The 26,439-nt window shown below is 35.8% G+C and overlaps 1 protein-coding gene across 1 annotated transcript in view; it reads left to right on the top strand.

Annotated features, from left to right (window-relative positions):
- ANKRD31 (ankyrin repeat domain 31) overlaps positions 1–26,439 on the top strand; it is a 139,179-nt gene that overhangs the window by 55,660 nt on the left and 57,080 nt on the right. Inside the window, exons 12-19 of the mRNA XM_082374969.1 lie at positions 579–723; positions 3,558–3,610; positions 4,579–6,097; positions 6,759–6,929; positions 8,763–8,900; positions 16,987–17,129; positions 22,905–23,067; positions 25,194–25,309. Of these exons, the coding sequence (XP_082231095.1) occupies positions 579–723; positions 3,558–3,610; positions 4,579–6,097; positions 6,759–6,929; positions 8,763–8,900; positions 16,987–17,129; positions 22,905–23,067; positions 25,194–25,309 (2,448 nt within the window). The remainder of the gene's footprint in view (positions 1–578; positions 724–3,557; positions 3,611–4,578; positions 6,098–6,758; positions 6,930–8,762; positions 8,901–16,986; positions 17,130–22,904; positions 23,068–25,193; positions 25,310–26,439) is intronic.

Here is a 26,439-nt window from a genome sequence, read left to right as displayed (position 1 = left end):
AGAAGTATAATATAGAGCATATTGGACATAAAATATGTACATAAAAGAAGGAAGAGGTCACTTTTCTCTAGGGGATCAGTGGGTGAGGAGGTCAGGGAGAGCTTCGTAGAGGAGGTTACTTGAGGAGCAGTAACAGATTAAGGGTTTACCCATTTCTCTCTGATACCGAGGGGGAGCAGCGGCAGCACAGGTCTATACGGAAGATACAGCTATTTCCTGGAACCTGTTAAAATTGCATTTACTACAACAGAATGTAATCCTAATTCCTCGTATATCTGCTAGCTCCATTTCATCGGCAACTGAACCACAAACATTTCTGCCCCTCACTCCGTTCCTCCTTTCCTCCCTCTTCCTTACTTCCTCTCTCCTTTTTTTTTTGTAAGAGAAGGCATATGTATATCAATAAATTATGATTCAGTAGCAATTACATTAATTTTTAGTTTGGGCAGTAATCTTACAGGAAACCCAAACTCTGTATTGTTGAAAGAAATATTTGATGTTGGCTTACAGTTGTATGCTAGCACACATTTATAATAATATACCTTTTGTCTGGGCTCCCTCACACAATCTTCCTCTAGGTGGCACAGTTACTTCTTTTGAATGGAGCAGATCCTTTATTTAGAAATGACAGTGGAAAGTGTGCTTTGGATGAAGCCAAAGACTCATGTATGAAGCGTCTCCTTGAGAGATACGTTCCTAAACATCAAAAACATCTTACATCAGGTAAAATTAAACTGCCCTGTTATATCTGTTCATCATGTCAGTAGAGAGTTATAGAAATCAACTTGGAATTATAGAAATTAAATTGATTTTCCTCATAAATTTTGAGAAAATCCATCCTGTGGTGTCCTTGCTCCATTCCTTTAGTTGAGCACACTGACTTGTTTGCAAATGCACCAAATGGAAGAACTCTAAAAGAACAAAGAAAGATAGTATTAAATGTACTTTCCCCCAGGATATGTATTGGAAACAGTTAAGAAAACTTTTGTAAAGTTCTGGGTCTTTTCCCCATAATCCGTTGTCTGAATAACATGAGGTGATGTAACTTACATTTAGCTGTATCATTTTCAATGAATATGGCCAGGATTGTTTACTTTCATTCCTTAAGAATATTTTCTTATGGCTGTACTTTTGCCTTGTCATTCATCATTGCACTAAGTTGAACTACAAAAGAACTTGACCTGCAGTTTCAAGAAGATTATATAAGAACTGTTTATTTTTGTATTGTATAATTGATTTATAGTATTGTATTAGTTTCAGGGGTACAATGTAGTGATTCAGTATTTTTATAGATTATACTCCAAAGTTATTACAAAATAGTGGTTATATTCCCTGTGTTGTACTATATATCCTTGTTGCTTATTTATTTTATACATAGTAGTTTGTATCTCTTAATTCCAAAATGCTATTTTGCCCCTCCCCCTTCCCTCTCTCCACTGGTAACCATTACTTTGTTCTCTGTATCTGTGAGTCTGTTTCTGTTTATACGTTGGTTTGTTATATACATTGGTTTGTCTTATTTTTTTAGATTCTATATATGTGATACCAGAGTATTTGTCTTTCTCTGACTTATCTCACCAAGAATAATACCCTCTAGGTATCCATGTTGTTGCAAATGGCAGCATTTCATTCTTTTTTATGGTTGAGTAATATTCCATTGTATATATATAATACTGTATCTTCTTTATCCATTCATCTGCTATGGACAGTTAGGTTGCTTCCATGTCTTGGCTATTGTAAATAGTAGTGCTGCTATGAACATTGGGGTGTGTGTATCTTTTTGAATTAGTGTTTTCATTTTCTTTGGATATATACCCAGCAGTGGAATTGCTGGATCATATGGTAGTTCTACTTTTAGTTTTTTGAGAAACCTCCATACTGTTTTCCATAGTGGCTTTACCAGTTTGCATTTCCACCAACTGTATACAAGGGCTCCTTTTTCTACAAATCCTTAACAATCTTTGTTATCTGTAGACTTTTTGATGATAGCCATTTTGACAGGTGTGAGGTAATATCTCATTGTTGTTTTAATTTGCATTTCTCTGATGATTATCAACGTTGAGCATCTTTTCATGTGCCTGTCAGCCATCTGTGTTATCTTGTTTGGAAAAATATCTTTCAGGTCTTCTGTCCATTTTTTTGATTGGATTTTTTTTTTATATTGGGTTGTATGAGCTGTTTATATATTTTGGATATTAACCCCTTATTGGTCGTATCTTTTACAAATATTTTCTCCCATTCAGTAGGTCATCTTTTTGTTTTGTCAGTGGTTTCCTATTCTGTGTAAAAGCTTTTCAGTTTTATGAGGTCCCATTTGTTTATTTTTTGTTTTCCTTGCCTTAGGAAACAAATCCAAAACAATATTAGTATGATTTATGTCAGAGTGTTCTGCCTATGTTCTCTTCTAGGAGTTTTATGGTTTCTGGTCTTACATTTATATCTTTAATCCATTTGAGTTTATTTTTGTATGTGGTGTGAGAAAATGTTCTAACTTCATTCTTTTACATGTAGCTGTCCAGTTATACCACTTATTGAAGGCACCATTTGTTGAAGAGACTTTCTTTTCTCCATTGTATGTTTTTGCCTCCTTTGTCATAGACTAATTGAAGATAGGTGGGTTGGTTTATTTCTGGACTCTCTATTCTGTTCCATTGATCTATGTGTCTGTTTTTGTGCCATTACTGTGCTATTTTGACTACTGTAGTATTGTATAGTCTGAAGTAGGGAGCACGATACCTCCAGCTCCGTTCAACTTTCTCTAAATTGCTTTGGCAGTTCAGGGTCTTTTGTGGTTCCATATATATTTTAGGATTATTTGTTCTAGTTCTGTGAAAAATGTTGTGGCTATTTTGATAGGGATTGCATTAAATCTGTAGATTGCTTTGGGTAGTATGGAAATTTTAACAGTATTCTTCTAGTCCAAGAACACAGTATATCTTCCCATTGCTTTGTATCATCTTCAGTTTCCTTCATCAGTGTTTTATAGTTTTCAGAGTATAGGTCTTTCACCTCTTTGGTTAAGTTTATTCCTAGGTATTTTATTCTTTTTGATGAGATTGTAAATGTAAATGGGATTTTTTTCTTGCTTTCTCTTTCTGATAGTTCACTATTAGTATATAGAAAAGCAACAGATTTCTGTATATTACTCATGTATCCTGCAACTTTATTAAGCAGACATATTAGGAAATGATGATAATACAATTAATTATGAAAGAATTTTTTGCCTTATAAAAGCTTGCACACAGTTGCATATCTGAGTATAACTGTGGGGAATATAAAAATACTGAGTTCAGTGCCCATCTTTAGCATAATTTTGTTGGGTCTGTTTTGCTTTTCCTAGAGACGTGTTTTCAGCTCTCTCAAGATAGTGTTTGGTTTCTAATAAATATGGAAATTATAAATTATGGAATGTTATATGTGCCAATTTTAATAGAAAGTGTTTGCATAATTTCACTTTTTCCACTTGGTTTTCTCATGGCAAAGGAGTTGTGGTTTTAGAAGTCTAGAGTCTGACTACTGGCGGCTCTTTTCTTTGATTTTTCTCTTTTTGCTTACAGCGCAGACAAATAGCACTGACCCTTCAGACTCAGAGGATGCACACCACCACAAGGTATATCTCTGTTCAGCAATAAACATTTCTATAGAGCACACCTGCTGGTTATTTTATAGATCATCAGAGGGGAAAGAAAGACTACTGAAGCATTCACCAGGAACAGTGACTTCACCTTTGCTTTTAAGACACTTTGGAATAATTACATAAGAATCAGAAGGTTCTGGCCTGTTAGTTTGGGAAGCAATTGAGTAAATAAAGCATATGTGGGCACACTAATGTATTGGTAGCCATTTCCATTTCCTTTCTCCTCTTTATGGAGCCATGAGGGTTATCAACAATGTTGAATTTCCTCTGGCCTGAGCACAGTGTAAGAGTCAAAGGTGTCGATCCATCCCTTCAAACTTCACATGGTGGGCAGTTACTTTTCATCTGTTGCTTGTGTTGTGAAGTGTGAGAGGAAGCACTGTCCCTGTTTTAATCTTGGCAGCCCACAGTAATCTTTCCATACAGGCCAACTTGGTTGTATATCTATCTTTTTGTTTTTAAATCCCTTCTTCCACTGCCCTACCTGTGGTCTCTCACAGATACCAGAGGAAGAAACTCTCTTAATTCTAGGTCTGTCTATATAACAAATGGGAGAGGAGAGTGCTTCTACAGTATTCGTGTAAAGATTCCTTGTAAAGGAATTATCTGATTGTTTTAAAAGCCTATAAAAATTAGGTAGATTAAAATTTTTCATTATGTTTAGTAAGATAGATAGTGCTAAAATACTGGCAAAAAGAAATTAAAATGTACAGGAGAAAATAAAGATTAGTACACATACTGAGTCTATTACTTTTGCCTTTCTCCTGTTAGTCTACTTTTCTGAAATACAAATCAGGTTGTATATATCCCAGCAGGCCCTGTGGTTAGATCAAATTATAACATTGAATGGAATATTAGTTTGCTTTATCTCTAATCCAGAATGAATTAAGTGTAGAACTATAGTTGAAAATTAAAGCTAACTATGTATTTTGTTTCTATAGAAACCAAAATTCAGTTCTAAAAATCACAGTGGGTTTGTTTGTGATGAAAATTCCAAGGGACAGAAGCCAGAACATGTAAAAGTCAATAAAGGAAGCAAAGAGGGTTTATTTATAAATAAAGAAGATGTATATGAACATTACCAAAAAGATTCCCAAAACACGAAATTTGGTAAATCCAAGCATAAACGATCAACTCTTAGCCAAATATACTCGACAGGACTCAGAAAGGACAATCTCCATGGTGTTGAGGATCCCAGCACAAATGTGTCTAAAGATAAAGGAAGAAGAAATACAAGACATAAAAGGACTCAAGTGGATGATGCAATCCAAGAAAGCAATCCAAGAAAGACAATAGCTCTCTCTTCTTCCAGAAAAACAAACAGATTGGTTACTTGTCAGCAACATACTCTCCAAAACCTTGATGACCTTCCAGAAAAGTCATGTAAATCTTTTAGCCCAGCTCTGTCAGGCCTGAAAAATGGTTTAGGTAACGATGTTGAGACTTGTTCATTTCCCAAAGAGACACATACCCAAAGCCTGGATTTATCAGGTAGTCAAGAAATAAAATTTTTGGAATTAGAATCCACTGACCAAGCTGAAGCTGTTTCTTTCTCAGGACTTTCTTTACATAAAAAAACCGAGTTACCACTTGTTACTACAGATCAGCTGCCTCATACTCACCAAGAACAGCAGCACATTAGCCCTTATAAATCTAATGAAAACAGTAACTCAGGTCAAAAAGATGAGAGCCCTAATAAGTGGGAAAAATTTTCCCCATCCTTTATAAAGGAAAATTTTAATAATGGTGATGATGGTGATTCCTGTGCTCCTGAGGAGACTGTAACATTTAAAAAGGTGATAAGTTCTTCAGGTTGCAAAAACCACGATAATTATAAAGAGAATAAAACAAATAGAGAAGAAATGGATTTTCAACAATTTTTACTTTCTCAAGACCATTTTTCACAGGAAAATGAGTTAATAAAAGCAGGCAGCCTAACCATATTTCCACAACAGGAAGCTGTTAATTTTTCTAATTCAGATAATATAATAGTTTCTGAACATGTTTCAAATTATGAACAGTGTACATGTGGAACTTCTCTTGATCATTCACATGGCAGTCCTGAGCGTCCTTCCCTGGCTTGTACAAGGACACTCTCACCACATGCAGTTTCACAGTTGACTAGTCACGTGGAGCTATTCGAGAGGCCTCAGGGTTGTAGCCCCAGAATACCAACTCCTTTAATGAATCAAACGGATACACATACTGTGGAAAAGGTGAATAAGGAAGGAGACACTAAAAGGAATTACACTGACAAAGGCCAAAAACCAAGTTCTTCAAATAGGCCTTTATCCAGAGTTGTTCATTCTCAAGTAATAGAAACAACTAAAGTTGAAAAAAGGAGACAAGAGATCAAAACTATACATAGTATAAGCTTTCAGTCCACTGACAATATCAATAAAGAATTGACCGTCTCACAACTTAGTCAAAGAGAAGAGAAGGAAATTTCTCACAAACCAGGTATTAGTAGTATTGCTCAATTTGTACACATTTCCTATAGATTTACTTATTTCACAGAAATTTCTAACTGAATTTCACTCAACCTATGCCCAAACTGATAAGAATGAGGACATGTGGACCATAATTTGGAGATACTGTTAATTAGTTAAGTAATGGTATTTACTTTGAAAGAAGGTGCTAAATTGATATTGACAGGAGATAATAAACAGTATTTCTATGAGTTTTTATGTTTCTATGAGTTTTTTTAATATAGCACCTACTTAGTATCAAGAAACCAAACAACATTTTCATAGCAGGAAATTGTTAGCTCCATTGATTTCAGTGATTCACAGTTGAAATTACATCCAGAAAACTAATTTATGTTTGTTGTATGAAAATATTTTTAAAATAGCACCTACCTAGTATCAAGAAACCGAACAACATTTTCATAGCAGGAAATTGTTAGCTCCATTGATTTCAGTGACTCACAGTTGAAATTACATCCAGAAAACTAATTTATGTTTGTTGTATGAAAACATTTTTAAAGGCTTCCACTCCTTTAAAATAAGCAGTCCAGCTAGGAACAGAAACTTGAAACAATTAACATGACTAGACTCTTTTTTAGTCATGTAACCGGTAAGGAGAACTACAACACTGATATTGCAAAATGTTTGTTTTTCAGGTGAGGAATTAACTAATAATGTCAATGGAGATGAAAACACTATAAGAAATTGTGAGGAGAAGAAAGAAAAAACAGATTCAGAAATTCACATGCCTACTAACATCCAGGAACACAAAAAAGTTCAGAATTTCAGAAAAAGGCAAAATTTCTTGAAAGCTACCTGCAGCCAAGGTTTGTATTCCTGTTTTTATATAGGGAAAGGTTTGGATGATCAAGCCTAGCAATCCACTCCCCTTCAAAGAATTATATACTTTCATATTTACTGTTTTCTTTAGTCATTCACTAATTTATAAGGTTATTTCAGCTATATTTGTCAGATGGTTTTACTGTAATCCACCACTTGAGAATCTCTTAGTCTTCCAATATATTGTCATACTTTTGCCTATGACTTCTAATTTGTTATGTTAGAGGAGATAAGATAAACAGTAGAGACAGCAAGAATGTTGAGTGGGGACAGCACATCTGAATTGTGTCAGATCCCTTAGATACTTCCACTGAGCCCTTTTAACACATGGGAAATTAAAGAAGCATAGCCACTAGTTTCTTTGTGTCAGATGTATGAACTGTGTGTGTTTGGCAGCATGGATAGCTGACAATTCTTTGATAGTTCTTGGAGCTAGTTCTGTGTGAACAATAGGCTGGACTACTTCAGGTTAAATGTTAAGCACCAAAAAGTTGATTTAGTAAGAAAAAGTTGATATAGTGAGAGGTAGGAATATTAGGCATACTCTTTGAACCTTCCCCCATTGTCCGCCTGTCATGTAAACTAAAGCCCTTCTTATACATACCTCCTGTAGTGGGTTGAACAGTGGCCCCCCCAAAACATATGTCCATGTCCTAATCCCTGGAATCTGTGATACTATCTCATTTAAAGAGTGAACATTACCTTGTTTAGAAAAAGAATCTTTGCAGATGTAGTTAAGGATCTTGAGATGAGGAGGTTGTCCTGGATTTTCCAAATGGGACCCAAATCTTACAACAAGTATCCTTATAAAAGAAAAATGGAGAGAGCTTTGAGACACACAGGAAAGGAGAAGATAATGTGCAGAGCCAGGCAAAGGAACAATGTGGCCAAAAGCCAAGGAAGCTAAGGAGTGCTGGTATCCATCAGAAGTTGGAGGAAGCAAGGAAGGATTCTTCCTTAGAACTTCCAGAGAGAGTGCAGCCCTGCTGACACCTTGGTTTTGGACTTCTGGTCTCCAGAGCTGTGAGATAATATATTTGTGTTGTGTTAAGCACAACACAACCACCCAGTTTGTGGTCATTTGTTACAGCTACCACAGGAAACTAATACATTTCTCTAGCAGCACTGAATCATATTTTAATGTAATTTTTTACATGTCTGTCATTCCACTATACTGTACGCCACTTGAAGAAGAGATAGTGTCTTCTATTTTCTTTATATGATGTTACAAAAAATCTTTTAGTACATCATTTTAGCATAGTTGGGGAAAAAAACTATTCACTGTTTTTAGTTCCAACTCAAGTCTAACTTGTGATGCAAGGAAAAGATTTTAAAATCTTCAGATAATGATATTGTACTTCATTTTCTACGAAAGAAAATGAAATACCCAATAGGCCATAGTTTGGTTCTTGGCATCTTTTGTGATCAGAAACACACCCACTGAGATATAAGAATAGTTATAGAAAGAGGATTTTTATAAAATCACAATTTGGTTTAAGAAAATTTTTATCCATTGTTAGAGGACTACTGAGAGTGAAGTGAGTGTAGAAATGAAGCAAGTATTATTTGTTTTAATCAAGCATATGATAGAGTGAACAACTGCTAGAATGAATTTGAAGTAATGTGATCAGATGCTCTATCAATTCTTTACAAGTTATATTTTAAAATAGTAACAGCAATGATATTAATTGAGGTATGTTTCTGTGTAGTGCATCCTACTTTGGATGTTTTGAGGAAGTTGCTGTGTATTTTCTAAGATCCTTCATAATAATCAGCACTTGGCAGAAAAGAATACTCAGTTTTGCTTGGCAAATTTACAGAAATGAAAACAGCTGGGATCAATAAGAGGAATGCCAGAGGAGAAAGCCGGCTTCATTTGGCTGCCAGAAGAGGAGACTTGTCTCTGGTGAAAGCTCGAATAGAATCTGGAGCAGATGTGAATCTAAAAGATAACACAGGTTTCGATTTTAAATTGTAGTTGTCTTTATAATTTGAACTCACTGATACACACATTTCATCTACCATCCCCCATTTGGATCCTGGCTGATATATAGCTGCTCACTTTGAAAACTTTTTTGTAATATATTATTATTTAGTTGAATAGTAAGATTTATCTTGGTTCACACCAATTGCTAAAATAACCTTCTCCTTTGAAACAGTTTTTAACATACGTTTGGGAGCATTCAGAAGGAGTATACAGAATGGGAAGGGAAAGAAGCTTTATTTAGACCTTTTCCTTGGAGGCCTTACTATCATTATCTAACTTTGTAGAGAATGCCAAATTTTCCCATTTCCCTGTCCCTTCTTTTCTTTCCTTGTCTATTAATACTGTTCCTTTTTTCTCCCATGTCTTGTTTTTATCTTAAACCTACATTTTTAAATTGATCTTCTAACATTTTTCTCAAGCACAAAAGAAACTTGTATAAGGAATTCCAGAGGGAAAAAACTCAGAATGATTGATCAAATGTCATTTCAAAGACAAATGTGACAATACAAGATATAAATAGGAAGGTCAGATGATCTTACTCTATTTTAATATCTGACTTGAAACCATTTGACATGATTCGTATTTACTCTGGTCCCATTATATCCTATGCTCTGTGAGTCTTTTGGCACTTGTATCAACAAATATTTTTGATGTGATTAATTTGTTTAAAAAAATGAAGCATACTTTTTTATTGAGGTATAGTTGATTTATTATATTAGTTTCAGGTGTACAACATAGTGATTCAAAGTTGTAATATTGTACAACTATACCTCAAAAATTTTTTTAATTAAAAATAAAACTAAAGAACAAACAAAAAACTCAAAGTTGATAGATTATATTCTACTTAGTTATTGTAAAATATTGGCTGTATTCCCTGTGCTGTACAATATATCCTTGTAGCTTATTTATTTTATACATAGTTTGTACCTTTTAATCCCCTACCCCTATCTTGCCCTTCCCCCCTTCCCTCTCCCTACTGGTAACCACTAGTTTATTGTCTATATCCATGAATCTGTTTCTGTTTTGCTGAATTTGCTTGTTTCTTTTATTTTTTAGATTCCACAGGTAAGTGATAACATAGAGTATCTTTCTCTGACTTATTTCACTAAGCATAATACCCTTCAGGTCCATCCATGTTTTTGCACAAGGCAAAATTTCATTCTTTTTATGCCCAAGTAGTATTCATTGCATATATATATATATACACACACACACACACCACATCTTTATCCATTCATCTGTTGATGGACACTTAGGTTGCTTATATATCTTGGCTATTGTAAATAATGTTGCTGTGAACACTGGGGTGCATGTATCTTTTTAAATTAGTGTCTTTGTTTTATTCAGATATATACCCAGCAGTGGAATTGCTGGATCATATGATAGTTCTGTTTTTAGTTTTTTGAAAAACCTCCATAATGTTTTCTACAGTTGCTGCACCAATTTACATGCCCAACAGTGTACAAGGGCTCCCTTTTTTACATATCCTCACCAACATTTGTTATTGGTGTTTTGTTGTTGTTTTTTTTTAAATGAACATTAGGTTCTTGTTTATTTTTATTTATTTTTGGCTGTGTTGGGTCTTCGTTTCTGTGCAAGGGCTTTCTCTAGTTGCGGCAAGCGGGGGCCACTCTTTATCGTGGTGTGTGGGCCTCTCACTATCACGGCCTCTCTTGTTGTGGAGCACAGGCTCCAGATGCGCAGGCTCAGTAGTTGTGGCTCACGGGCCTAGTTGCTCCATGGCATGTGGGATCTTCCCAGACCAGGGCTTGAACCCATGTCCCCTGCATTGGCAGGCAGATTCTCAACTGCTGCACCACCAGGGAAGCCCTGGTGTTTTCTTTGATGATAATCATTCTGATAGGAGTAGGGTAATATCTCATTGTGGCTTTGATTTACATTTTTTTGATGGTTAGCAATGTTGAGTATCTTTTCATGTGCCTGTTGGCCATCTGTATGTCTTTGGAAAAATGTCTATTCAGGTCTTCTGCCCATTTTTTGACTGGCATGTTTCTTTTTTTGGTTTTGAATTGTATGAGCTGTTTATATATTTTGGATATTAACCCCTTATTGGTCATGTCATTTGCAAATATTTCCTCCCATTCAGATTTTCTTTTCGTTTTGTCAATGGTTTCCTTTGCTGTGCAAAAGTGTTTAAGTTTAACTGGGTCCCATTTGTTTATTTTTGATTTTGTTTCCTTTGCCATAGGAGACAGATCCAAAACAATGTTGCTATGATTTATGTCAGAGTATTCTGTCTATGTTTTCTTCTAGGAGTTTTATTTAGTTCTTATTTAGTTCTTTAGTCCATTTTGAGTTTATGTTTGTATAGATGTGAGAAATGTTCTAGTTTCATTCTTTTACATGTAGCTCTTCAGTTTTCCCAGCACCACTTATTGAAGAAACTGTCTTTTCTCCATTGTTTATTCTTGCCTCCTTTGTCATAGATTAATTGACATAAATGTGTGGATTTATTTCTGGGCTCTCTATCCTGTTCCATTGATCTGTGTGTCTGTTTTCGTGCCAGTATGAGACTGTTTTGATTACTGTAGCTTTGTAGTATAGTCTGAAATCAGGGAGTGTGATTCCTCCAGCTCTGGTCTTCTTTCTCGAGATTGTTTTGGCTATTCGAGGTCTTTTGTGCTACAGTACAAGTTTTAAAATTATTTGTTCTAGTTCTGTGAAAAATGCCATTGGTATTATGATAGGAACTGCATTGAATCTGTAGATTGCCTTGGGTAGTACGGTCACTTTAACAATATTAATTCTTCTAATCCATGAACACAGTATATCTTGTCTCTCCATCTGTGTGTGTCATCTTCAGGTTTTTTTTTTTTCATCACTGTCTTATAATTTTCTGAGTACAGCTCTTTTACCTCCTTAAGTAGGTTTATCCCCAGGTATTTTAGTCTTTCTGATACAGTTGAAAATGAGAAGGTTCCTTAATTTCGTTTTCTGATAATTTGTTGTTAGTGTATAGAAATACAACAGATTTCTGTATGTTAGTCTTAAATTCTGCAACTTAGCTGAATTTATTAATGTGCTCTAGTAGTTTTTTGGTGGTGTCTTTAGGATTTTTCTATGTACAGCACCATGTCATCTGCAAAGAGTGACAGTTTTACTTCTTCCTTTCCAATTTGGATTCCTTTTATTTCTTTTTTTTGTCTCATTGGTGTGGCTAGGCCTAATACTGTGTTGAATAAAAGTGGCAAGAGTGGGCATCCTTGTCTTGTTCCTGATATTAGAGGAAATGCTTCCAGCTTTTCACATTGAACATGATTTTGGCTGTGAGCTTATCATATGTGGGCTTTGTAACGTGGAAGTGTGTTCCCTCTATACCTGCTTTGTGGAGAGTTTTTTTCAAAATGAATGTTGAATTTTATCCAAAGCTTTTTCTGCATCTGTGGAGATGATCATATGATTTTTATTCTTCAGTTTGTTAATGTGATGTATCACATTGAATGATTTGTGGATATTGAGTCATCCTTGCATCCCTGGGATAAAGCCCACTTAATCATGGTGTATGATGTTTTTAATATATTGTTGGATTCTGTTTGCTAATATTTTGTTGAAGATTTTTGCATCTATGTTCATCAGTGATATTGGCCTGTAATTTTCTTCTTTTGTGTGATATCATTTTTTGGTGTCAAGGAGATGCTGGCCTTGTAGAATGAGTTTGGAAGTGTTTCTTCCTCTGCAATTTTTGGAATAGTTTGAGCAGGGTAGGTGTTAATTCTTCCCTAAATATTTGGTAGAATTCACCTGTGAAGCCATCTGGACTTCGGTTCATTTGGGGTTTTTCATTACTGATTCAATTTCATTACTGGTAATTTATCTGTTCCTATTTTCTATTTCTTCCTGATTCAGTCTTTGGAGACTGTACATTTCTAGGAATTTGTCCATTCCTTGTAGGTTGTCCTTTTTATTGGCATATAGTTGTTTGTAGTAATCTTTTATGATCCTTTGTATTTCTGCGGTGTCCATTGTAACTTCTTTTTCATTTCTGATTTTATTGATTTGGGCCCTCTCTCTTTTTTTGTTGGTGAGTCTGGCCAAAGTGTTGTCAATTTTGTTTATCTTTTCAAAGAACCAGCTCTTAGTTTCATTGATCTTTTCTATTTTTTTTTTAGCCTCTATTTAATTTATTTCTGCTGTGATCTTTATGATTTCTTTCCTTCTGCTAACTTTCAGGTTTTTTGTTCTTTTTCTCTAGTTCCTTTAGGTGTAAGTTTAGATTGTTTATTTGAGATTTTTCTTGTTTCCTGAGGTAATCTTTTTTTTTTTAACATCTTTATTGGAGTTTAATTGCTTTACAATGGTGTGTTAGTTTCTGCTGTATAACAAAGTGCATCAGCTATACATAAACATATATCCCCATGTCTCCTCCCTCTTGCGTCTCCCTCCCACCCTCCCTATCCCACCCCTCTAGGTGGACACAAAGCACCGAGCTGATCTCCCTGTGCTATGCAGCTGCTTCCCACTAGCTATCTATTTTACATTTGGTAGTGTATATATGTCCATGCCACTCTCTCACTTCATCCCAGCTTACCCTTCCCCCTCCCCGTGTCCTCAAGTCCATTCTCTACGTCTGCGTCTTTATTCCTGTCCTGCCCCTAGGTTCTTCAGAACCTTTTTTTTTTTTTTTTTTTTTTAGAATCCATATATATGTGTTAGCATATGGTATTTGTTTTACTTCACTCCTAAGGAAATCTTGTATCGCTATAAACTCTCTTAGAACTGCTGTTCCTGCATCCCATAGATTTTGGATCATTGTGTTTTCATTTTCATTTGTCTCTAGGTATTTGTTGTTTTTTCCTTTGATTTCTTCAGTGATCCGTTGGTTGTTTAGTAGTATATTGTTTAGCTTGCACGTGTTTGTGTTTTTTGCAGTTTTGTTCTTGTAGTTGATTTCTAGTCTCATAGTATTGTGGTCAGAAAAGATGCTCAACATGATTTCAGTTTTCTTATATCTACCAGTTCTTGTTTTGTGGCCTAGCATGTGACCTATCCTGGAGACTATTCCTTATGCACTTGAAAAGAATGTGTATTCTGCTGCTTTTGGATGGAATGTTTTATATATATCAATTAAGTTCATCTGGTATAATGTGTCATTTAAGGCCAGTTTTTCCGTATTGATTTTCTGTCTGGATGATCTGTCCATTGATGAAAGTGGGGTGTTAAAATCCCCTACTGTGTTACTGTCAATTTCTCCCTTTATGTCTGTTAATATTTGCTTTATGTATTTAGGTGGCCCTATATTGGGTGCAAATATATTTAAAATCATTATACCTTCTTCTTGGTTTGATTCCTTGATCATTATGTGATGTCCTTCTTTGTCTCTTATAACAGTTTTTGTTTTAAAGTCTATTTTGCCTGATACAGATATTGTTACCCCAGTTTGCTTTTTGTTTCCATTTTCATGGAATACCTTTTTCCATCCCCTCACTTTCAGTCTGTGTGTGTCTTTAGATCTCAAGTGAGTCTCTTGTAGGCAGCATATATATGGGTCTTGTTCTTGTATCCATTCAGCCACTCTGTGTCTTTTGATTGGAGCATTTAGTCCATTTACATTTAAAGTAATTGTTGATATGTATGTACTTATTGCCATTGTATTCATGGTTTGGGAGTTGTTTTTGTAATTCTTTTTTATTCCTTTCTTCTTTTGTTCTCTTGTGATTTTATGATTATCTTTAACGTTATGTTTGGTTTCTATTCTGTTTTTTTGCATGTGGCTCTATTATAGATTTTTGATTTATGGTTACCATGAGTTTTATTTATATATATGTGTGTATATATATATATATATATATATATATATATATATATATATGATTATTTTAACTTGCTGATCTCTTAATTTCAGATGCATTTTAACAACCCTGCATTTTTACTCTCCTCACCTCACAATTAATGTTTTCAACATCATATTTTTCATGTATTTGTTTTGTATATTCCTTAACTGCTTATTGTGGATATAGATGATTTTACTACTTTTGTCTTTTAACCTTCCTAATAGTTTTGTACCCAGTTGACTTACTACCTTTACTGTATATTTGCCTTTACCGATGAACTTTTTCTTTTGTGATATTCATGTTTCCAGTTGTGGCCTTTTCCTTTTTGCTTAGAGGAGTCCCTTTAACATTTCGCATAAAGCTGGTTTGGTGGTGCTGAACTCTTAGCTCTTGCTTGTCTGTACAACTTTTGATATCATCATCAAATTTGAATAAGAGCCTGGCTGGGTAGAGTATTTTTGGTTGTACATTTTTCCCTTTCATCACTTTAAATATATGCTGCCAGTACCTTCTGACCTCCATAGTTCTGTTGTAAAGTCAGCTGAAAGCCTTATAGGAGTTCCCTTGTATGTTATTTGTTGCTTTTCCCTTTCTGCTCTTAATATTCTCTCTTCATCTTTAAATTTTTCCATTTAAATCACAGTGTATCTTAATGTGATCCTCTTTATGTTGATCCTGTTTGGGACTGTCTGTGCTTCCTGGACCTGGATGTCTCTTTCCTTTCCCAGGTTAGGGGAGTTTTCAGATTATTATGTTTTTAAATATGCTTTCCATCCCTTTCTCTCTCTCTTCTTCTTCTGGGACTCCTGTAATGAAAATGTTGGTACACTTGATATTGTCCCAGAGAGCTCTTAAACTGTCCTCACTTCTTGATTTCCACTACTCTGTCTTCCAGCTTGCTGATTCGTTCCTATATATGTCATTTAGTGTACTGTTAATTCCTTTTAGTGTATTTTTCATTTCAGTTATTTTATTCTTCATCTGTTTGGTTGTTCTTTTTGTTAAAAACTTCTAACTTCTCTGTTCATTCATTCTTATCCAAAGTTCTTTTGTTATCCTTACAGTCATTACCTTGAACTCTTTCTCAGGTAGATTTCCTATCTCCACTTAGTTCTTCTTCTGAGGTTTTATCTTGTTCCTTTGTTTTGAACATGTTCCTCTGTTGCCTCATTTTGCCTAACTAGTCATTTCTGTATATCTGGTAGGCTTGTTACATATCCCAACCTTGGAGAAGTAGCCTTTTATAGGAAATGTCTTAAGCTTCCAGGAGTTCACTCCCCTCTGATCACTAGAGCTGTACGTTCTAGGGGTGCCCCCTAGGTGGGCTGCATGGGTCCTTCTGTTGTGGCAGGCTGACTACTGTGTGTGGTCTCATAGGCTTGGCTGGCTCACAGTATGGTTGGTTGCCAGGCCCTGCTTTGTGTGGAGGCTGCTGGCCCCTGGTTGGTGGGGCTAGGTCACAAGGTGGCTGGCTGCTGAACCCCAGGGAACCCCAGGGCTAGTGCTGGCTCACTGATGGGCAGAGTCTGGGTATAGGAGATCCCAGGGCTGGTGCCCATCTGCCAGTGGGTGAAGCTAGTTCTTGGGGCCAGTGCCAGCCCACTGGCGAGCAGAGCCAGGTCCTGGGGACTGGCTTCAAGACCCAGGGGTCCCAGAGCTCGTGTTGGACTGCTGGTGAGTGGGACCAGTTCCTGATACAGGTGGCTGTGGGGTTCAGTGTGTCCTAAAGTTTGTGTTGGCCTACTGCTAGGCAGAGCTTGGACCCAGCTGGTCCTAGGGTTGGTGCTGGCCTGCCCTTGGGTAGGCTGACTCCTGCCACAGGAGGCTGTGGGGCTGTAGTTGTCCTGGGGCTGGTGTCAACCCACTGTGGGTGAGGCTGTTCCCGAGGCTAGAGCAGCCTTGCTGGTGCACAGACCTGGGGCCCAAGGGTTTCTCGGCTGGTGCCTGCCCACTGGTGGGTGGAACTGGGTGCCAGGGTCTCTGACTACAGGGCCCTGTACGTCCTGGGTCTAGTGTTTGTGCACTGGTGGGCGGGTCTGGATCCTGGGCCCTCTGGTGGACAGGGCTGTGTCCAGGGGCAGCTCTGGGCTCAGGGATCTTAAGGTAGCCTGTTTTCAATATTATTTCTTGTCTAGTACTTAGTATATACATTTGAATCAATAGAGATAATAATTCCATTAGTGCAAATAAACTTACTAATGAATATACTACTTGAATACTGATTTGTAAGCAGCTTGTTTTGTTTTTTCTTTTTTCCTTTTTTAGGTTGGACACCACTTCATGAGGCAGCTAGTACGGGATGTAATGATATAATAGTAGAGTTGTTAAAAGCTGGTGCTAATGTTAATTGTGAAAATGTAGATGGAATTCTGCCCTTACATGATGCTGTTGCAAACAACCATTTAAAGGTATAGTGCACATCAGATTAGATTCCTATTTCTTTTTCTTTAAAAAGTGAGTGAAGACAGTGAAGATATTTTAAATTGCAAACTAAAGTGATTCCTTAAAACAAATGATTTTTAAAAACTGCTTAAAAGTACAAATGAATATGATATTACATATAGATTAGAAAACCAGTGTATTTCCTAATGAATCATTTTTCCATTGTCTCTTCATCATATAATTCATGTAAGTGAGAATAAAATGAAAGGGCTAGAAGTAAACACAGCCTATTAGTATAATACATTCCAATTTTAATTGCGTTAAATGCTTTGCTGTTGTGTATAAAAGAGTCTATATAGTGATGATATATGTGACAGCCAGATGTTTTTTAAACTCGAAATTTCTCAGTGGGTTTGAAGTTTCAAAGAAATGGGTAAAAGCTCAAGTTGCTTGTTTCCTTGGGGGTTCTTGTATTCTTTTCTCCTTTGTTTTTTTTTTTTTTTTTTTTAATCAGATAGCTATGGTAAAAATATCACAAGAGAAAATTACCAGGGTAATTATTTCAGTTAACACTGAATTTCAAATCTAGACTTTAAAATTCTCCAGATTTTTAAACTCATCTTTTTTGTTTGACAAACCTTAGGAGATTTGTCAGTAGGCAATAAAGACTTCAGGAATAATTATTGGCTTTGAAAAATAGTTAAGGAAACTACCAGCAACAACAACAACAATATAAAACCAAGGTTCATATAAAAAATTCCTTAGATCTCTCACTAAAGCTACTTTATCTGTCTCTAGGTATTTTTAATAGCCTGGTAGTTTTTATTTAATTTTATGAAAATATATCCCCACTGTTTTCAGTCTAAATATAGTCATGTGAAAGAATAGTATTGAATTTATGATTTGCAGAGATAAGAGAGATAAACTAAAGATTAAGAATAATACCAAATGGGTGGGCTAATGTCCAGGGAGGCTTCTTTTGATCAAAGAAGCTCTTTGACCTTTAAGATATTTAAATTGAAGAAGAATTGACAAAGTCTCAAAGTTATGTGGTCATGCAATGGAAGAAAGCAAACAGGAAGAGTCATTGAAGTGATGAATTTACTGGTTGTATGTACAGGGAAAAGGTTACTTAAAGTGAAACCACTTAAATAAGGGCCAAAATTTCATAGTAGGAAAATTAGGATTTTAGACATTATCCTGAAAAATGCAATATAAACAAAATAAGGGGTTTCCCAATACCACCCCTATACTTGGAAATTTGTTAGAAGGTGTTACAGAGCTCGGCATCTGATTGTACTCATAGCTAAGATTTATTACAGCAGTATGGTAAGGATACACAGGGAGATCATCAGAGAAAAAGGTGGAGTCTGGAGGTATCCATGTGCAGGCTGTACTAGGCACTCTTCCTCATGAGAGGTCACATACAGTTTGCTTTTCCCTCAGCAGTGAAAATGTAACAACGTAAGTGCAATGTTTCTGTCCAGGGAAGCTCATTAGAAACTCAGTGCTCAAGATTTATATTGAGGGCTGGTCATGTAGGCACCCTCTGCCTAGCACATAGCAAGATTCCAGACTCCCAGAAGTATAAACCACATTGCTTGTGTAGAGAGTTTAAGCACAGAGAGCCACTCTTATCAATTAGGGAAAGTTTTATATCAGTGTAGTGCACTGTTTACCAGCCAAGTTCACAGATGCCAGCCTCAGACCAACCTAGCAAACAGCCTTTCTAGATAGCAGTTTTAGGCCTGCTATGTTAACTCTTTTCTAAATAGTATTATATTTAGTTTCTAATTGAAATAATACTGATTTCTGGAACAGTAAAAACAGAATAATGTATGTTTTCTTGGCCTAGCTTTTCTGGCAAAACAGTATGACAGCACATAGGACATCCTTTATCTCACAGTTGGTTTTTTGCATCATGACCTCAGGGAAGGTATTTTTTTCAAAAATTCTGAGAGGTACCACAAGTTTTCCCTAGGTCCTGTATTAATCCATTCATATTCAAAATTTTTCTTTTTTTTAGGTTAACAGTTTTACCTCTAAGTTTCTCATTTATCAGTTGCTTCACAGGTGCTTCAAGCATTTCTACAATATTATTTTAATATATGACTTAAGGAAATCCTACATCTTTACATTTTGACTTTGTAATCAATTTGTAGTGTATTTCCATTTTATTGTTGGCTATTTACAATATCAGGGACCAGTGGTAAATTGACCAAAACTCAAGAGAAAGATGTTGACTTGATGGATGGGAAAAAATGCCATGTTATTGAGCAGTGAGGGATGTTTGATTAGATCAAATTTTGTAAGTAGCCTTCATAAGTGAGAATTTTCCTATTTTGAAGACTGTAGCTTCCCTCATAGAAATTTGGTAACTTCAAGGGTTAGAGAAAATGATTACTCAGATGTAGAGGGTCTTCTGTAAAGATAAATGCCAAGAACTGAAAATTCACCACAGGAAATAGCAAAAAGGGAGCTTGACAAAACACCGAACTGGATTTTAGAGAACTTGAGTTCTAGGCCTAGTTCTGCTGCTTGAAAAAGATAATGATATCTTTACCCTTGAAATAAGGAATTTGATCTAGAGCTGTACTGTCCTATACTGTAGCCACTAACCACATGTGGCTATTTAAATTTAAATTACTTAAAATTAATTGAATTAAAAGATTCAATTCTTGGACTTCCCTGGCAGTCCAGTGGTTAAGACTTCACCTTCCAAAGTAGGGGTTGCAGGGTTTTATCCCTGGTCGGCGAGCTAAGATCCCACATGCCTCGTGGCCAAAAAACCAAAACATAAAACAGAAGCAATATTGTAACAAATTCAATAAAGACTTTTAAAATGGTCCGCATCAAAAAAAAAAATCTTAAAAAAAAAAAATTCAGGGATTTCTCTGGTGGTCCAGTGGGTTAAGATTCTGCCCTCCCAATGCAGGGGGCCTGGGTTTGATCCCTTGTCAGGGAACTAGATCCCGCATGCATGCCGCAACTAAGATTTTGCATGCCGCGACTAAGAGTCCTCAACTAAAAGATCCCACACACTGCAATGAAGGTCCAGCCTGCGGCAACAAAGAACCCTAGTGCAGCAACTAAGACCCGGAGCAGCCAAAATAAATAAATAAATTTTTTTTTTTTGAAAGTTTCAATTCTTCGGTTGCATTAGCCACATTTGAAGTACTCAATAGCTACATGTGGCAGTGGCTTCCACATTAGACAGTATAGATTAAAACATTTCCATCATCAAAGAAAACTCTGTTGAACAGCTCTGGTCTAGAGCAAGGATTGGTAAATATTTCCTACAGAGGGCTAGATAATCAACAGTTTAGGTTTTCTGGGCAACACAGTCTCTATTGCAACTACTCAACTGCTGTTCTAGTGCAAAAGCAACCCTAGACAACATGTAAATGAGTGGGTTTGACTGTGTGCCAATAAAACTTAATTTACAAAGTCAGGCAGCAGACTGGATTTGGTCCATGGGCCATAGTTTGCTATTGCTTTATCTAGAGAATTACTGACATTCTTTTACCTAAGTGGTGATAAAGACAAAGTTTGCTTTTGGAATAACCTTCCACATCTCTGTTGCCTTTACTTTAAGGAGAAATATTCTATTTAAAAAGAAGAGGTAGTATTTTTAATGATATTTTAATTCCTTTGGTACTGATATATTGCCAGCATCTTTCTTCATATCTTCATTAACTTTCCCTCCATGTGACAGTTCTTCTATCATTGACTCATTTTATTTCTGACTCACTTTCTCCCCTTTTGTCCCTATTTCTTTATTTTGAGGTAGGATATTGATAGATGATCTAGGAAGATTAATAAGGGGGAGCGAGAAAGGTAAACATATGGTACTGTAGACCTACTAAGTATTAATTCTATAACACCCTGTATATTTAATTCCTAATTTTCTCTCTGGCATGACTACATGCAAAGTTATTCAACATCTTATTTTCTTTTTCAACTTTCAATTTAAAAAAAATCTCAATTTCTTTTTTAAGTTATCTTCCAAGATGGTCATGTATTCTGCATTGTAAAATGTGGAGAATAAAAAGATAAGGAAAAGAAGAATAAGAGGAAAAGATTTTTTTTAAAGATAAAATGTGGGTGGGAATGGGTACCCACTTTTGTACAAGATGGGATAGCAGGGATAAGATATTTCCTCCCACCTTAAAAACTAGAAAAGTGAGCAAAATATATGAAATAACAGTTTTGAGACATTAGACAACATGCAGCAGAGGGCAGTGATCCCTGAGAGGAGGGAAACAAATGAGACGAACTGTATGATTGCCCCACCTCATGGACTAGGAGGAGTTTCCAGGCAGAAGCCTAGGGAGGAAGAAAGCAAATAGCCATATGATCTCAATGAGTTGAGAAGACTGTTTGGAGTTTAAAACTCCAACAGCTAAAATTTATGGGGCAAAATACCAGACAGAATATATCTGCACAGAGAGAATTCTCCAGAAATTTAAAGGGGAATCCCCTCAATTCCTTGGCTGATCTACAAATGTGCGTAAGGAAACTACACGAGATTAGGCAAAGAGCCAGCAGGCTGGAGATTACACAGGGCTAAATAGGGGAGTGTTTTCCTTAAGCCCCACCATGTGCCAAATACTTTACACGGGTTCACATTTAAGCCTCATAGGTGAGAGAAATGAGGTTCAGATGGTAAATAACTTGCCCAAGGACATAGCTAGTAAGTAGCAGGAGTGAGTTTTGTATGCTTGACTTTAAAACAAATATATTTTCCTTTAGGCTGGGCTAACTCTAGGCTGATAGAACAAAGAAGGAGCTATCCTTATTATTTCTGCTGGCCCGTTTGCTCCTAAGTTTTTCTGCTTTTCCATACCTGGACACAAGTTGAAAGAGAAAAGCTACTAGCACATATGCATATCTTTACTTTAACAAAATACTGACCATTTTTCCTAAACAAAAGGTTTTTCAATGGTTTGAGTCATTTGCCTTGTGCAGATGGAATCACTGTTTTTTACTAGTTGACTTATACTGTCAACTAATTAGTGACAATCTTTAACTTCGATGAATTATAAACTTACTTCTAATACACAACTTTGAGTTATTCAAATTTGTTAAACACAAATCTGAGTTATTTGAGTTATTCAGGGAAGCATTATTTATATTAGAAACTTTTGCCCCCAAAATGTCACAACATTTATCTTTGACCTCAGTTTTCTCTTCTTTAAAAGGTGGGGTTGGAGTAGATTATTTTTGTTTCTTTTTAATCTTATTAACATTCTGTGAATATGTCATCTATTTAGGAAACATATTTGCATAGAAAATATTAGAATGGACATTAGGTTCCCAGGCTAGCTTATAAAACCTCCTAAACAAGTAACATACCTGAAATATAGTTCAAATGAAACTTTATTCAACTATGTCTGATGGCAATTTATAATACAGTGTATAATTTAATGTAATCCTGAAATGATCCTTGCTCCCTTCTCCACCCTGTCTTCCAGCAGCTTAGAGGAGGACAAAAGGCTGTGTTAAAAAGATAGAGTAAATCCTTTTGCACATCAGTCTACCAAAGTCTGCCTCTTCAGCGATGAAGGCAGCATATCTGGTACTTTCATGTCATCGTGTTTGGTTCTTCTGTGAGGACAGATCAGGCCAAATCAGTGGAGCAGTTTACAGTTGTCATATCAAATTTAATCAAGATTTTCTTGGTCAGCGTTTGAAAACTTTTTTTGATATCTTTTAATACTTGATATTGGTGTCTTGTAATGAGAGCAGGAATTATTGATCTTAGGTGTCTGTAGAGATAACTTTGGAAAAATACCTTTTAGGCAGCTGAGATTCTACTACAACACGGAGCAAACCCTAATCAAAAGGATCAAAAGCAGAAGACTGCTTTGGATGAAACAGATGATAAAAACATGAAAGAGCTGCTAAAATCTTATGGTGCTATTGAGACTGACAATAGAGATGAGAGTAATGCTATAGTCACTGGTATGTATGTCAGTGGTGCTTGCTATTTTATAAAGGTGTGTGCCTCTGCTTAGAAAAAGAAAATCTTAAGATTTGTGTAAATTGTTTCATAACTAGGGATAAATGTTTTGTATGTTTATTAAACTCTTGAAAAGCATCATTTATTTTTAGAAATAGCATTTCCAAACTTGGTTTAATTTATAGATTATATGGTCCTGTTGTATTGGAATTATATGTTGAAACAAAACATATATCATTCATTAAACAAACATTAATCTCTCATAACATTGGATCTGAGATAGAGATGTTACTGAAACTATGCAGATTGGTTTACTTGTAGTGGAGCCGGAAAAGAATGACATTATACTAAAGTCTTTGAAACTAAGATTCCATTACTTCAAAATTTGTAATGATGCCAACTTTTTAAGACAAACTTTCTAATGCTAGAATATGAATTTGTTAAGCAAATATATTATGCTTATATATGTATGTGAGTGTATGTGTAATATATTACAATGGAAAGAATATTTCAAGGGAATATATAGTCAGGTAAAATTTTGTGAGCCATTTTTAGCAGTAGTTTGCACTTAAATAATATAATGAGTTATCTATAAGAAATAAGCATTTAATCCTGCCATTTGTGGCAACATGGGTGAACCTGGAGGATGTTATGCTAAGTGAAATAAGCATAGAAAGACACAGAAAGGCAAACCCTTTATGGTGTCACTTATATGTGGAACCTAAAAAAGTCAAGCTTAAAGAACCAGGTAGGTAGTTGAATGGTGGTTGCCAAGGGCTTGGGGGAGGGGGTGATGGGGGGGAGATGGGGAAATGTTGGTCAAAGAATACAAACTTTCACTTATAAGATGAATTAGTTCTGGGGAGCTAATATATAAGATGATGATTATAGTTTATAATAATAAATTGTACACTTAAAATTTGCCAAGAGAGTAAATCTTAAATGTTCTCACCAACACACACACACACACACACACACACACACACGGTGACAATGTCAGGTGATGGATGTGTTAAAAAAAAAAAAAAAGAAAGAAGCATTTAGTGAACACTAATTGGGAAAACATACATTTGTTGAGCACCTGCCATAAAAACCAGGCACTTGCCCAAGAAGAGCTTCCAGTCTTGTGAGGAGATAAACCAGAAAACAGGCAGTTAAACACAATTTGGGGAGTGTTGAGGAGAGGGAATTGTTCTTCCTTTTCCTTCATGCCTGAGCCTTGACTCATAGAAGAAGAAAGCCGGGAACTTATCTGTCCTCTCTATGAGGGAGAATATTGGGAAGAGAACCCCCGTGACTCACTTTTCCCCCAGCCTACCACAACCTTACCAACTGTTTGTTTTCAAGGGAGGAATCATTGTTACTGATATGATCGGTGAGAGGCAAGGATAATCATTGTGTCCTATTTTACTAGTGAGCTAGATCACATGTAGGTCAAAGTCAAGAGACTGACACACAAATCTTCTTTTCTTTGCCTGCTACCATATGCTAAGTCCATAGGGTCAGGGACTTTCTTAGAGCCCCAGGCATGTCTCTTTCCCTCTTCACAGCCATATTTGGAGTTATTGGGCACTCTTGTTATAAAGTGCTATATCTAATCCCACTTTTCTGTTGTTTCTTGTATATACCTTTCCTTCATCAGGTTCCCCAACAGAATGAGGGGTATAGGGTACCCATATATGGAGAAAGAGAATCCAAAATGGGAGAAGGTTCAGAGAGAATTCTACAGAGACAATGAATTATAGTCATAGTATTTAAGAGCATGGACTTGAAGTCAGATCTGGTTTCAGTACTAGCTATGTGACTTTAGGCAACTTCTTGAATCCCTCTAAGCTTCACGTTCCTCTTCTGTAAAATAGATGTAATTAATTACCTACCTCATGGGCTCATATGAAGATTAAATAAGATGATTCAGGAAAAGAGTTCGATGTCCAGCATGTGATAAGTATTCAGCAAATGTTAGCTGTAGTTAGTCAATTGATAATAAATAATGAGGTGCTGACCAACATTAAGATATCATAGTAATTATAAACTTAATTTATCCTTCCCATTCCTGTCACCATTACAATTGATAAAATGATGCTAAATTTTTGCACATTCTTATATTTTCTAATTTTATGTTTTAAAGTAAAAATTCCTGCTATCCGGGCAAAAAGACATAAACAGTGTTTTTGTGATGACTGCAAAACTGTTGATACACGTTCTGTTTCACACCAAGAAAAAACAAAAGAAAACCTTGCCATGGTGAGTGAAGTTGAAATCCTTTTGTTCTTCAGCCTAGAAAATGCCATTCTTTGGGCCAGCCAGCCATTGGCTGTTGGCAGCACTCTTTCTATTTTAAGGACATACAAGTTGAAAATGTTTTTTGTCATAAGAAAATAATGCAGCATAATTGAACAGAATGAACCAAGAAAATATGGTATATAGTTAACTCTCCATTATCTGCATTGAACACAGAATTATAGTTTAGCTGCTATCCTTTACACCTAGATTGGGTTTTTTGGCTACTTCTTATCCGACAGACAGTGCCACTGTCATAGTGTGTCTTCACCCACCCACTTCCAAAAAGTATCTAGGATACATACTAGGTAGAAAAGACCCTGGAACCCAGACAGAGAAGAGAAGAGAAACCTGGTTTAACCAACGTGGATCCCACATGGTTTATAGTGATAGTGTTTGCTATATGTGAAATCCCTCATGTAAACGTATATTTTTGAAAAAAAAAAAAACAACATAGTAGTCGCACATATATTAATATATAAGATGCATATTCTTAGTTTGATTAAAATATACAGCTTACTAGACACTAACTTCTTAAGCAAAGTAGCATCCTCAATGAAATATTATTTTGAATAAGACTATGTATGTTGATTAGATTTCCCTTACATATTTTTTGTTAGTGTAGAGGGGAAAATATTATTCATTGAACCTAAACTATGATTAATTAACTATTTTATACCTTAAATATTTTGAATGGTATTCAAACTAAATTGTATTTGCCTCAGCATTTAAAAAATATTTTACATTGTTCCTGGTATCTCTTGTAATGAATGAAAAGTTAATTGTCAATCTGATTGTCATTCCCTTGTAGATAATGTCTTTTAAGCTTACAGTTTTTAAGATTTTTCTTTTATATTCTGCAGTTTCACTAGGTTATGTCTAAATGTGGATGTGTTTTTAATTAATTATTCTAAGGACTAGACATGCTCCTTTAATCTGAAGACACATTTCTCATTTGTATTTTGGAAACTCCCAGCCCTTATATCTTTGAATATTACCTCTCTCCCATTCTCAGTATCTCCTTTTTTGGAACTCATATTTAGATGGCTGTTAGACCAGTCTCCATATGTCTTTTTCATATTTTCCATCTCTTT

This window comes from Balaenoptera borealis, assembly GCF_965194805.1.
Source record: "Balaenoptera borealis genome assembly, chromosome: 2".
Classification (NCBI taxonomy): domain Eukaryota; kingdom Metazoa; phylum Chordata; class Mammalia; order Artiodactyla; family Balaenopteridae; genus Balaenoptera; species Balaenoptera borealis.
The sequence above is the reverse complement of the archived record's forward strand: the minus strand, read 5'-3'. Positions and strand labels throughout refer to the sequence as shown.